This window comes from Coregonus lavaretus (assembly GCF_964263955.1).
Source record: "Coregonus lavaretus genome assembly, chromosome: 9".
NCBI classification, from domain to species: Eukaryota; Metazoa; Chordata; class Actinopteri; order Salmoniformes; family Salmonidae; genus Coregonus; species Coregonus lavaretus.
Genome location: NC_139996.1, coordinates 19,589,946 through 19,603,072, shown reverse-complemented (window position 1 = coordinate 19,603,072; position 13,127 = coordinate 19,589,946). Strand labels below are relative to the sequence as shown.

The 13,127-nt window shown below is 42.7% G+C and overlaps 1 protein-coding gene across 2 annotated transcripts; it reads right to left on the bottom strand.

Moving 5' to 3' along the window:
* Positions 1-2,784: 2,784 nt before the first annotated feature.
* LOC311134563 (class E basic helix-loop-helix protein 41-like) lies at positions 2,785-6,637 on the bottom strand. 2 transcript variants are annotated; one of them, XM_084168268.1, is made up of 5 exons: positions 6,457-6,637; positions 6,278-6,341; positions 6,009-6,116; positions 5,794-5,905; positions 2,785-5,578 (listed from the first exon to the last, which is right to left on the bottom strand). In XM_084168268.1, the coding sequence occupies exons 1-5, from the start codon at positions 6,516-6,518 to the stop codon at positions 4,623-4,625; spliced, it is 1,302 nt and encodes a 433-aa protein (XP_084024394.1). In that variant the 5' UTR covers positions 6,519-6,637; the 3' UTR covers positions 2,785-4,622. The 2 variants fall into 2 exon arrangements, with proteins under 2 accessions (XP_084024394.1, XP_084024395.1); XM_084168269.1 differs by having other exon boundaries at positions 2,785-5,524.
* Positions 6,638-13,127: the final 6,490 nt, after the last annotated feature.

Here is a 13,127-nt window from a genome sequence, read left to right as displayed (position 1 = left end):
CCAAGTCAAATGAATGTATTGTGCTAGAGGTTTCATGATGCTTGTATCTAAACCAAAGTACACTGCTCAAAAAAATCAAGGGAACACTTAAACAACACAATGTAACTCCAAGTCAATCACACTTCTGTGAAATCAAACTGTCCACTTAGGAAGCAACACTGATTGACAATAAATTGCACATGCTGTTGTGCAAATGGAATAGACAACAGGTGGAAATTATAGGCAATTAGCAAGACACCCCCAATAAAGGACTGGTTTTGCAGGTGGTGACCACAGACCACTTCTCAGTTCCTATGCTTCCTGGCTGATGTTTTGGTCACTTTTGAATGCTGGCGGTGCTTTCACTCTAGTGGTAGCATGAGACGGAGTCTACAACCCACACAAGTGGCTCAGGTAGTGCAGCTCATCCAGGATGGCACATCAATGCGAGCTGTGGCAAGAAGGTAAGCTGTGTCTGTCAGCGTAGTGTCCAGAGCATGGAGGCCCTACCAGGAGACAGTACATCAGGAGACGTGGAGGAGGGCGTAGGAGGGCAACAACCCAGCAGCAGGACTGCTACCTCTGCCTTTGTGCAAGGAGGAGCAGGAGGAGCACTGCCAGAGCCCTGCAAAATGACCTCCAGCAGGCCACAAATGTGCATGTGTCTGCTCAAACGGTCAGAAACAGACTCCATGAGGGTGGTATGAGGGCCCAACGTCCACAGGTGGGGGTTGTGCTTACAGCCCAACACCGTGCGGGACGTTTGGCATTTGCCAGAGAACACCAAGATTGGCAAATTCGCCACTGGTGCCCTGTGCTCTTCACAGATGAAAGCAGGTTCACACTGAGCACGTGACAGACGTGACAGAGTCTGGAGACGCCGTGGAGAACGTTCTACTGCCTGCAACATCCTCCAGCATGACCGGTTTGGCGGTGGGTCAGTCATGGTGTGGGGTGGCATTTCTTTAGGGGGCCGCACAGCCCTCCATGTGCTCGCCAGAGGTAGCCTGACTGCCATTAGGTACCGAGATGAGATCCTCAGACCCCTTGTGAGACCATATGCTGGTGCGGTTGGCCCTGGGTTCCTCCTAATGCAAGACAATGCTAAACCTCATGTGGCTGGAGTGTGTCAGCAGTTCCTGCAAGAGGAAGGCATTGATGCTATGGACTGGCCCGCCCGTTCCCCAGACCTGAATCCAATTGAGCACATCTGGGACATCATGTCTCGCTCCATCCACCAACGCCACGTTGCACCACAGACTGTCCAGGAGTTTGGCGGATTTGCTTTAGTCCAGGTCTGGGAGGAGATCCCTCAGGAGACCATCCGCCACCTCATCAGGAGCATGCCCAGGTGTTGTAGGGAGGTCATACAGGCACGTGGAGGCCACACACACTACTGAGCCTCATTTTGACTTGTTTTAAGGACATTACATCAAAGTTGGATCAGCCTGTAGTGTGGTTTTCCACTTTAATTTTGAGGGTGACTCCAAATCCAGACCTCCATGGGTTGATAAATTTGATTTCCATTGATACTTTTTGTGTGATTTTGTTGTCAGCACATTCAACTATGTAAAGAAAAAACTATTTAATAAGATTATTTAATTCATACAGATCTAGGATGTGTTATTTTAGTGTTCCCTTTATTTTTTTGAGCAGTGTAGATCATTTAAAGATTGTTCTATACATCAGTTGTGGTCTCTATAAGTTTCAATATGAGGTCCAAAACCTAGCATGAAAGTGCATCCTTGTAGCTGTGTGGGCTAATGTAGTCAAAATGTTTCCCTTTGGGTAAGATGAGCCAATGGCCATGGGGTAAGTTGCGCCAATGGTTGAGCAAATTGAAGTGTTTTCTTCCCAAGGCATTTTCGCTGAGGTAACAACAGGGCCTAGCCTATGTTAAAAGTGTTTAAAAAACTACAAAGTGTTTGTTAGGTATTAAGCCTGTATTAAAATATGCTTAAAATGAATAAAATACAAAAAAGTGATTGTGTTGAATTGTGTTTGGGAAATAAAGATAGACATGATAGACAAAGGTAGTGGTAATGTTTCAATCAGTACAGAAATGTGTAGGCGGCTTAACTTACCCTGTCCTGCGGCTCAACCTACCCCATTTGACAATCTATGTTTTCAAAACTCATGTTTACATGAATTCTGATTATTTCCAGGGATACACAATCTGAAATTTATGTAGATATCTTTGTTAGAACGAATACTATATTTACCTTGATGGAGTGATGCTGAATGTAAAAAATGGCTAAACTTACCCCACTCTCCCCTATATTCCACAGTAACAGTACATATCAGCCTGAGGACTTACAGTATCAGGGTGTACAGTATCACTTCTTCTTCACACCACTTGTTATTGGAGACCCAATTAACTTACCGGTAGGTGATTTTTCTCACCCAGAGCCGACAAGTCCAATAACGGACATGGTCAACTAAATGGTGGTATGGCTACCGTAAAGCTATGTATGTAGAGGTAGGGAGACCTTGTCAGTAGCTTAAAGGGATAATTCACGCCTTTGAAGTGTAAGCTAATTTTTTGTACAGTAACGTGTAAACTACAGGGAGAGAATCATTGTAAAGTTTGTGATCATCTTTAGCACAGGTGTCAAACTCATTCCACGGAGGGCTGAGAGTCTGCGGGTTTTCAAAAACCTGCAGACACTAGGCCCTCCATGGAATAAGTTTGACACCCCTGATCTATAGCATGCCTCCTATCAATTAAATAATTTGATATAGATATGTCTATGAAGGAAAAAATCAGTTTTGTGGCAAAAATAAATCAACAATGAGGCATCCGAATAGTTTTTGGTCTGATATTTATTTTACAACTTGTCAGCAATAATTTACAACAACATATGTGTAAAGCATTAATGAAATGTGCAACAGTTGCTCAGTTAAATATGTTTTTGTTGTTGTTACACATCGATTTATTCTACAACATTGACATCGGACATATATTCCATAGTATATTCACAAATCTATTTACACACACGCCACTTTTAATGACAGTTGAAAACATAGCAGATTTGAGGCAAGACCGGCTGAACAGAAGCTAAAAATAAACAATATTGGATATGCAAATCAATTCTAGTCACTCACACAAGGAACTCAAACATGATAAACGCCACAATTGCAGGAATTAATCTCTCAAGAAAAAAAAAGGATTGTACATTTTAAAAGGACATTTATCAGAACTTTTGGTCACCGGTCCAAAGTTACCTCCATCTACATACACCTAACCTGTATGTAAGTTTGTGTATGTGTTAGAATGTGATACTAGAGATTATTCTTCATTCTGAGGCTGAGTATAAGTTGTTTCATGTAGCTTTATAAATACAATAAGACACATAACCCAAAATGAGCTATGATTAGTGGCTTATAATGTTTATTCAAAGGGGCTCTCCACAAAAACACTAAAAAGCCTCAATATCTGTAGTAGCCTAGTATCTTGTTCTTCAAACACATACAGAGTCTATACAGTCTGGAGTAAAGTTTCTGCCCTCTAGTTTAGTGATTTTCTTCAAGAAAAATATATTTTAAAAAATACATACAGTGATGGACTACAATAGTTGGAAAGTGAGTGTCGGGAAGGAACAGAGGGGATTTTCCAAAGGCAGAAACAAGTGCACTTTATCTCTGAAACTTCCAGAGCTAAGAAAAACAAAGGTAGTTACATTCAATATCAAAGTTCATGCCTAGTATCATTTTGCTGGAGGTTTAGCCGACAGGTCACGGGGTGTCTCATTATGTGTGCAGAGATGCCAACCAATCAGGGATATAATTGTCAATTGTCATAAAACAGCATCTTCCAATGAAGTGCTTCCTTTCAATATTATGCAAAAAATCAGCAGTCAGCAAAATGTATCTGATGGGGTTACTTTAAATTCCAAAAGACTAAATAAAGAAATCCAAATGTGTTGGCATGGAGAGGGAGTTACATAATATGAAGTAAGTAATTTGTCCAGTTAGTGCTTATCTATGATCCAGGGTGGACATCTCGGTTTGAGGTACCTAAGTAACTTTCTCAATAACTTTATACAGAGGCTGACTTAGTGCACAAACAAGGAAATGGATCAAACCACACCAATCACCATTAGTCATACTGTACAGTCAGAGTCAGCAATGTTAACCTGCAATGTTGACCTTGGCGGAGGTCAGTTGCAACACCATACATACAAAGTCACTAGCTGATTGGGGATCAGAGGGAAATATTGCTTATAAGCAGATTGTTTGTCTTGATGTTTTGGCACTGATATTGGCAGTTTTAAAGGTTGTGTTAACTCCAGCTCAATATAACCTATGATTTTAGTAATAACAGATGTGTACAGGTTGTTAGTGTCAATCATTGTCGATTTTCATTCAGATTATTCTCGCATTAAGTGCAAAAGGCACACACTGTCACAACTTCCCCCTGCTTGGCCAAGATACAGGAGAAATTCAACTGTGAAACTTGTCTCGAAACTCCTACATCAATAAAAAACTATCGAATTACGAAAATAAGGTAAAAACAGACAGCTGTCGGAGAATCGTAAACAATATAGGCTTAAAATGCAGAATGCACATCAATTTAAGATATACACAGATAAATTAGCCCGTTTTTACAAGAAAGAAAATATAATCTCGAAATGTAATCTTTATTATGTACTGTCATTTTCATTGTCTGGGGAGTCATCCCCTAATTCCTTATCATCATAATAATCATCTTCATCATTCTCAAGATTGTCCTCCCTCTCATCAGATGAGCCCGGCTCCGCCACGTTTGACATGTCACTGTCGTCGGAGGGAGAGTCCTTGGAGTCGGAACCGAATCCAGAGCTCTTCTCTGTTGATATGCCGGAAAAAACACCGGCTACTGCGGCCGCAGCTGCGGACGCATGTGAGTTGAGGCCGGGGTATAACCAGTGGAACTGGGATGACAGCGTCGCCGCTGCCGCAGCTGGGTACACAAACTTCTCTAGGTTACTTTTGTCGAATAGAGGCATGTAGGACGCTGCCGCCGAGGGATTGATGAAGTAAAAGGGCATGCAAAAGGGAGTCTGCTGTCCCAAACCAGTTATTCCCATCAACGAATTCATAAAGACCAGATCAGGTCTGGTGGTCGCGTCTGCGCTCGTCGTGCAGTTTCCAGCCCAGTTCATCTTTGGTTTTTTGGCAGCGCGGTCATCCCCGAACTCCTGCTTTATCTTTACTGCCTTGGGCCCCTGCACTTTGCTCCGGTCACATCCTTTATTCCCATCAGTCTTTTCCGCCTCACCCCCGTATCCACTGTCTGTGTCTGTGTCATTCTCGTTAAGCTCTCCATGGCTCCTCTGTATGACCGATACGCGGTCATGTCCGGTTTGGCTGTCCACTTTTTGGCCATCGCGGTCGACCGCGTCTCTGGCAGGTAGCTGGGGATGGAGTAGTGGCGCACCGGGCTGAAACTGCGCTGAGACTTTGTGTAAGTGGCTGATGAGTTGCGCGCACCGCTGCTCGCATGTATTCCAGTTCTCCGACTTGTTTAGGTACTGCAGGACCTCTTTGGCACACGCTTGGAACCCTGAGTGAAACACATCCAAATCAGCGCGAATGGGCATTTTCATCGATAGATCCCCTGGAAAACATGCATTTAAAGTTAGAAACGACAACTTAATTGTCTGAATTAAATTGTACCTAATTAGGAGAACACAACAATATCAAATTTGATGGCTACAATAACTTTTACGCATAGCCTATCCAAACCCAAAGAAGCCAAAATACAGAATTCATCGACTCTAGCCTATCATGAATCTTTGAATAGTCATTGGAGGTTATGCAACAACAACTTACCATTCTGCAAAGCCACAATCCTCTGGTGCTGCTGCTCAGTGACTGCAGTCAAAGCGTTTAAATGCTTCAAAGTTAACTCAAGAACAACCGCTTTCTCCAAATGCCCGAGCGTCTGAGTGGAAAACACGAGATCAGTTAACTCAACAATCATTCATCAAAACAATAAAAAACAATAAATAGGCTATACAAATCACTTCTTAATCGCAAAAGCTTGCCGTCAGTTTGAGATGTTCCGGTAACAAATCCTTTAACTGTCCGATACACTCATTGATTCTGTCTCTCCTCTTCTTCTCTATCAATCGGTGTGGTAACTTGTACGCGTCCTGGGAATTATAACATACATTTGATTAGGACCACAGAAATGAATGATAACATTAGATCAAATCTACAACAAGTACAACAGAGTCAAGACAGTTTTCCTACAAGGATGTTTTACCTATCAGACATTTTTTTTAGCTACAAACAAGACAAAACGCGCGCATACCTTGCCATCTTCGCGCTTCAGTCCTCTTTTCGATTTACACATGTAGAGTGAGGAGTATTCCACCCTGACAAAATGAAAAGGGCAGGTTAGTTACATAGGTATAAAGGTAAAAATGGTGTACATCTAATCGTTTATGGACATAGCCCTATACCGTCCTAAAAATGAAATAATTAAATTACCCTAAGAAATCGGCATGATCCATAAATTGTCTGTCCTGCAGACGCGGTATTCTTTCATCCATAACTTGTCTCCTGTTGGTATTCCTCTTCGTCTTTACAGTGTTTGTTATTCCAAAACCAGCAGGCAGAGAAGGTTTTGGGAATATGTTGCACGGCGAGTGTTCTGGATAGTGCTGCACTTTAGAATGATGTCTAGTTTCCTGAACTGCCACTTTGCGAGTCGTTTGTACGAGAGCGCACAGCGCACGCGCGACTACGGTCGGAACAGCTCCAACTCACGTGTAAAATGCACCAGCACAAAGTCTGATAATTAAGACCTTTGCGAGTCCCGGTCTAGTAGACCTACGCGACAGCCCGTTTCTATGGCAATGCACATTTGGACCGTATCTAATTCATGTTATTCTATTGGAGTTAACATTTATATAGTGAAGAAACTGAAATAAGAATTTATTGTATTATGTCTGTTATGCGCCGGTGAACATCCTCATTCCCATTGACCACATAAAGGTGAATGTGAAGCAAATGCGGGAAAAGTAGGCGTTGTGCGTATGTGTGCGTGCGTGAGTGCAAGGAGAGGGTGCGTAAGTAGAGGGTGCGTAAGGAGCGCGCGCGGCCACACATTTACACACACACACACACACACACACACACACACACACACACACAAACATCCTGGGGGCGAGGTACTCATCCCTTCTCGTTCTCACACCAGCAGTCACTCAACCTCCAGCTGCCCCAAGGTGCGTTTTCAGTAACCATGGCACTGGCTGCGTGCTCAAACACGTGCGCCGCAGTTCCTTATGCCAGCCCCCTGTCGTGTTGACAACCATAGAAATGGAATCATGAACATGGCCCATTTGAGAAGAGAAACAATGACACTAAACACAAATATTAACGCAACATGTAAAGTGTTGGTCCCATTTGAGAAGATAAACAATACACTGAACAAAAATATAAACGCAACATGTAAAGTGTTGGTCCCATGTTTCATGAGCTGAAATAAAAGATCCCAGAAATGTTCTATATGCACAAAAAGCTTATTTCCCTCAAATATTTTGCACAAATGTATTTACATCCCTGTTAGTGAGCATTTCTTCTTTGCCAAGATAATCCATCCACCTGACAGGTGTGACATATCAAGAAGCTGATTAAACACCATGATCATTACACAGGTGCACCTTGTGCTGGGAACAATAAAAGGCCACTCTAAAATGTGCAGTTTTGTCACACAACACAATGCCACAGATGTCTCAAGTTCTGAGGGAGTGTGCAATTGGCATGCTGACTGCAGGAATGTCGACCAGAGCTGTTGCCAGAAGATGTTATGTTAATTTTTCTACCATAAGCCGCCTCCAACATCATTTTAGAGAATTTGGCAGTATGTCTAACCGGCCTCATAACCGCAGGCCACATGTATGGCGTTGTGTGGGAAAGCGGTTATCTGATGTCAATGTTGTGAACAGAGTGCCCCATAGTGGCTGTGGGGTTATGTTATGGGCAGGCATAAGCTACAGACAACGAAGACAATTTAATTTTATCAATGGTAATTTGAATGCACAGGATACAGTGAGGAGATCCTGAGGCCCATTGTTGCACCATTCATCTGCCGTCATCACCTCATGTTTCAGCATGATAATGCACAGCCCCATGTTGCAAGGATCTGTACACAATTCTTGGCAGCTGAAAATGTCCCAGTTCTTCCATGGCCTGCATACTCACCATACATGTCACCCATTGAGCATGTTTGGGATGGTCAGGATCGACGTGTACGACAGTGTCCTCCAGTTCCCGGCAATACGTTGAAAGTCACTGAGCTCTTCAGTAAGGCCATTCTGCTGTCAATGTTTGTCTATGGAGATCGCATGGCTGTGTGCTCGATTTCATACACCTGTCAACAACGGGTGTGGCTGAAATAGCCAAATCCACTAATTTGAAGGGTTGTCCATATACTTTTGTATATGTAGTGTATCTGTGACCAACATATGCATATCTGTATTCCCAGTCATGTGAAATCCATAGATTAGGGACTAATGAATTTATTTCAATTGACTGAAATAAATGATCTGTAACTTAGTAAAATCGTAGACATTTCTGCATGTTGTGTTTATATTTCTGTTCAGTACATGTGTTAACTTATGCATGCATTGCTATTGAAAGCAGTGGTGTAGGATGCACCCCCTCAGCCCCCTACTTTTTTTCTTTGGATAATGTTTTTTGTTGTTGAGGAAAACATAACTTCTTGCAATTCTTGCTAAGAGGAACTCTTGCTGTTTTAAAGCAAATTTCCAGCAATTCTACACATTTTGCCATGGGGCAGAGAAAAAAAGTGCAGTTTTATATTTAATATCATGCTATTCTACACATTTTGCCATGGAGGCTGAGAGAAAATATTGCAGTTTTGAAGCTACTTTCCTGCTATTCTACACATTTTGCCATGAGGCTGAGATTTTGCAGTTTTAAAGTGAATGTCCTGTAAAAAAAAAAAAATTGGGCCATGGCTCATATGCTATTTGGGGGGAAGCTTATTTTGTGGGGAGTTGGGGCCCCCCTAAAGCTCGGAGGAACCTTGCGTTGTGTGGGCTGTGGGGGAGCATCATATGCCACTGGTGTCAATAGCCATGCATGCATAAGTCAACACATATAATATAGGCCTACACTCCCCAACGTATTTATTTGGACAGTGAAGCTAAAACGTTTTAATTTGGCTCAATACTCCAGCATTTCGGATTTGAGAACAAATGTTTTATGAGGCGACAGTACAGAATGTTACCTTTTATTTTAGGGTATTGTAGGGGCCAGCCGGATGCCTGACAACAAAGATCAATGAAGACCACATCCTCACATGAAGAGTTTAATTCCAAAAAGCTATATATCAATTTTCAGAAATGTTGGTAAATTAGCTTTAATTTAGTAAATAAATTATGCAAGAGATTGTTGTGTTTTTTCACTATCTAATCATGGCATGGGGTTGTTCAATGACAGATTTTAAACAAATACATGTCTATCACTTGATGGTTCCATTTCAGAGAGACAATTTTTTTTGCAAAATGCTCTATTTGTATTTTTATTTCACCTTTATTTAACCAGGTAAGCCAGTTGAGAACAAGTTCTCATTTACAACTGCGACCTGGCCAAGATAAAGCAAAGCAGTGCGATTAAAAACAACAACACAGAGTTACATATGGGGTAAAACAAAACATAAAGTCAAAAAATACTACAGAAAATATATATACAGTGTGTGCAAATGTAGCAAGTTATGGAGGTAAGGCAATAAATAGGCTATAGTGCAAAATAATTACAATTAGTATTAACACTGGAATGATAGATGTGCAAGAGATTATGTGCAAATAGAGATACTGGGGTGCAAATGAGCAAAATAAATAACAATATAGGGATGAGGTAGTTGGCTGGGCTAATTTCAGATGGGCTGTGTACAGGTGCAGTGATCGGTAAGGTGCTCTGACAACTGATGCTTAAAGTTAGTGAGGGAGATAAGAGTCTCCAGATTCAGAGATTTTTGCAATTCGTTCCAGTCATTGGCAGCAGAGAACTGGAAGGAATGGCGGCCAAAGGAGGTGTTGGCTTTGGGGATGACCAGTGAGATATACCTGCTGGAGCGCATACTATGGGTGGGTGTTGCTATGGTGACCAATGAGCTAAGATAAGGCAGGGATTTGCCTAGCAGGGATTTGTAGATGGCCTGGAGCCAGTGGGTTTGACGACGAACATGTAATGAGGACCAGCCAACAAGAGCATACAGGTCACAGTGGTGGGTAGTGTATGGGGCTTTGGAGACAAAACGGATGGCACTGTGATAGACTACATCCAATTTGCTGAGTAGAGTGTTGGAGGCTATTTTGTAAATGACATCGCCAAAGTCAACGATCGGTAGGATAGTTAGTTTTACGAGGGCATGTTTGGCAGCATGAGTGAAGGAGGCTTTGTTGCGAAATAGGAAGCCGATTCTGGATTTAACTTTGGATTGGAGATTCTTTGGATTGGAGAGTCTGGAAGGAGAGTTTACAGTCTAACCAGACACCTAGGTATTTGTAGTTGTCCACATACTCTAGGTCAGAACTGTCGAGAGTAGTGATTCTAGTCGGGTGGGCGGGTGCCAGCAGCGTTCGATTGAAGAGCATGCATTTAGTTTTACTAGTGTTTAAGAGCAGTTGGAGGCTACTGAAGGAGTGTTGTATGGCATTGAAGCTCGTTTGGAGGTTTGTTAACACAGTGTCCAATGAAGGCTCTGTCGTAGCCGGCCGCGACCGGGAGACCCATGGGGCGGCGCACAATTGGCCCAGCGTCGTCTAGGGGAGGGAATGGCCGGCAGGGGATGTAGCTCAGTTTGTAGAGCATGGCGTTTGCAACGCCAGGGTTGTGGGTTCGATTCCCACGGGGGATATAAAAATAATGTATGCACTAACTGTAAGTCGCTCTGGATAAGAGCGTCTGCTAAATGACTTAAATGTAAATGTAAATGTATGAAGGGCCAGATGTATACAAAATGGTGTTGTCTGCGTAGAGGTGGATCTGAGAGTCACCAGCAGCAAGAGCGACTTCATTGATATACACGGAGAAAAGAGTCGGCCCAAGAATTGAACCCTGTGGCACCCCCATAGAGACTGCCATAGGTCCAGACAAAAGGCCCTCCGATTTGACACATTGAACTCTATCTGAGAAGTAGTTGGTGAACCAGGCGAGGCAGTCATTTGAGAAACCAAGGCTATTTAGTCTGCCAATAAGAATGCGGTGGTTGACAGAGTCAAAAGCCTTGGCCAGGTCGATGAAGACAGCTGCACAGTACTGTCTATTATCGATCGCGGTTATAATATCGTTTAGGACCTTGAGCGTGGCTGAAGTGCACCCATGACCAGCTCGGAAACCGGATTGCATAGCAGAGAAGGTACGGTGGGATTCGAAATGGTCGGTGATCTGTTTATTAACTTGGCTTTCAAAAACTTTCGAAAGGCAGGGCAGGATGGATATAGGTCTGTAACAGTTTGGATCTAGAGTGTCACCCCCTTTGAAGAGGGGGATGACCGCGGCAGCTTTCCAATCTCTGGGGATCTCAGACGTTACGAAAGAGAGGTTGAACAGGCTAGTAATAGGGGTTGCGACAATTTCGTTGGCTAGTTTTAGAAATAAAGGGTCCAGATTGTCTAGCCCAGCTGATTTGTAGGGGTCCAGATTGTGCAGCTCATTCAGAATATCCTATACTGCTAGGTTTTACACAGTCAAATGTAAGAAATAACTACATTTTTAAATAAAGAACTGTACAAATTATACATTTGTGATATCAATATTTAATAACAAAATAATAATAATTAAATACAGTAATATGAGATCTGTATGTGAAACATTTACATTTTAGTCATTTAACAGATGCTCTTATACAGAGCGACTTATAGTAAGTGCATACATCTAAATATGAAAATGTATGCACTCACTAACTGTAAGTCGCTCTGGATAAGAGCTAAATGACTGAAATGTAAAATGTATAACAGTGCATTCGGAAAGTATTCAGACCCCTTGACTTTTTCCACATTTTGTTACGTTACAGCCTTATTCTAAAATTGATTAAATACATATTTTTCCTTATCAATCTACACACAATACCCCATAATGACAAAGCAAAAACAGTTTTGTAGAAATGTTCGCAAATTTATTACAAATAAAAAACAGAAATACCTTACGAAATTGAGCTCAGGTGCATCCTGTTTCCATTGATCATCCTTGAGATGTTTCTACAACTTGATCGGAGTCCACTTGTGGAAAATTCAATTGATTGGACATTACATTTACATTTTAGTAATTTTAGCAGACGCTCTTATCCAGAGCGACTTATAGTTAGTGAGTGCATACATTTTTCATACTGGCCCCCCGTGGGAATCGAACCCACAACCCTGGCGTTGCAAGCGCCATGCTCTACCAACTGAGCTACAGGAGGCCCTCACATGATTTGGAAAGGCACACACCTGTCTATATAAGGTCCCACAGTTGACAGTGCATGTCAGAGCAAAAACCAAGCCATGAGGTCGAAGGAATTGTCCGTAGAGTTCAGAGACAGGATCGTGTCGAGGCACAGATCTGGGGAAGTGTACCAAAAAATGTCTGCAGCATTGAAGGTCCCCAAGAACACGGTGGCCTCCATCATTCTTAAATGGAAGAAGTTTGGAACCACCAAGACTCTTCCTAGAGCTGGCTGCCCGGCCAAACTGAGCAATCGGGGGAGAAGGGCCTTGGTCAGGGAGGTCTCCAAGAACCCGATAGTCACTCTGGCAGAGCTCCAGAGTTCCTCTGTGGAGATGGGAGAAACTTCCAGAAGGACAACCATCCCTGCAGAACTCCACCAATCAGGCCTATATGGTAGAGTTGACAGACGGAAGCCACTCCTCAGTAAAAGGCACATGACAACTCGCTTGGAGTTTGCTAAAAGGCACCTAAAGGACTCTCAGACCATGAGAAACAAGATTCTCTGGTCTGATGAAACCAAGATTGAACTCTTTGGCCTGAATGCCAAGTGTCATGTCTGGAGGAAACCTGGCACCATCCCTAAGGTGAAGCATGGTGGTGGCAGCGTCATGCTGTGGGGATGTTTTTCAGCGGCAGGGACTGGGAGACTAGGCAGGATCGAGGGAAAGATGAACGGAGCAAAGTACAGAGAGATCCTT

Excerpts from the sequence above, each read along its gene's own strand:
- LOC311134563 (XM_084168268.1), bottom strand. The coding sequence starts at position 6,518 with ATGGATGAAAGAATACCGCGTCTGCAGGACAGACAATTTATGGATCAT. Across the intron at positions 5,906-6,008 it reads CGGAACATCTCAAACTGACG|ACGCTCGGGCATTTGGAGAA; the intron begins GCAAGCTTTTGC and ends TTTTCCACTCAG. Across the intron at positions 5,579-5,793 it reads GATTGTGGCTTTGCAGAATG|GGGATCTATCGATGAAAATG; the intron begins GTAAGTTGTTGT and ends CATGTTTTCCAG.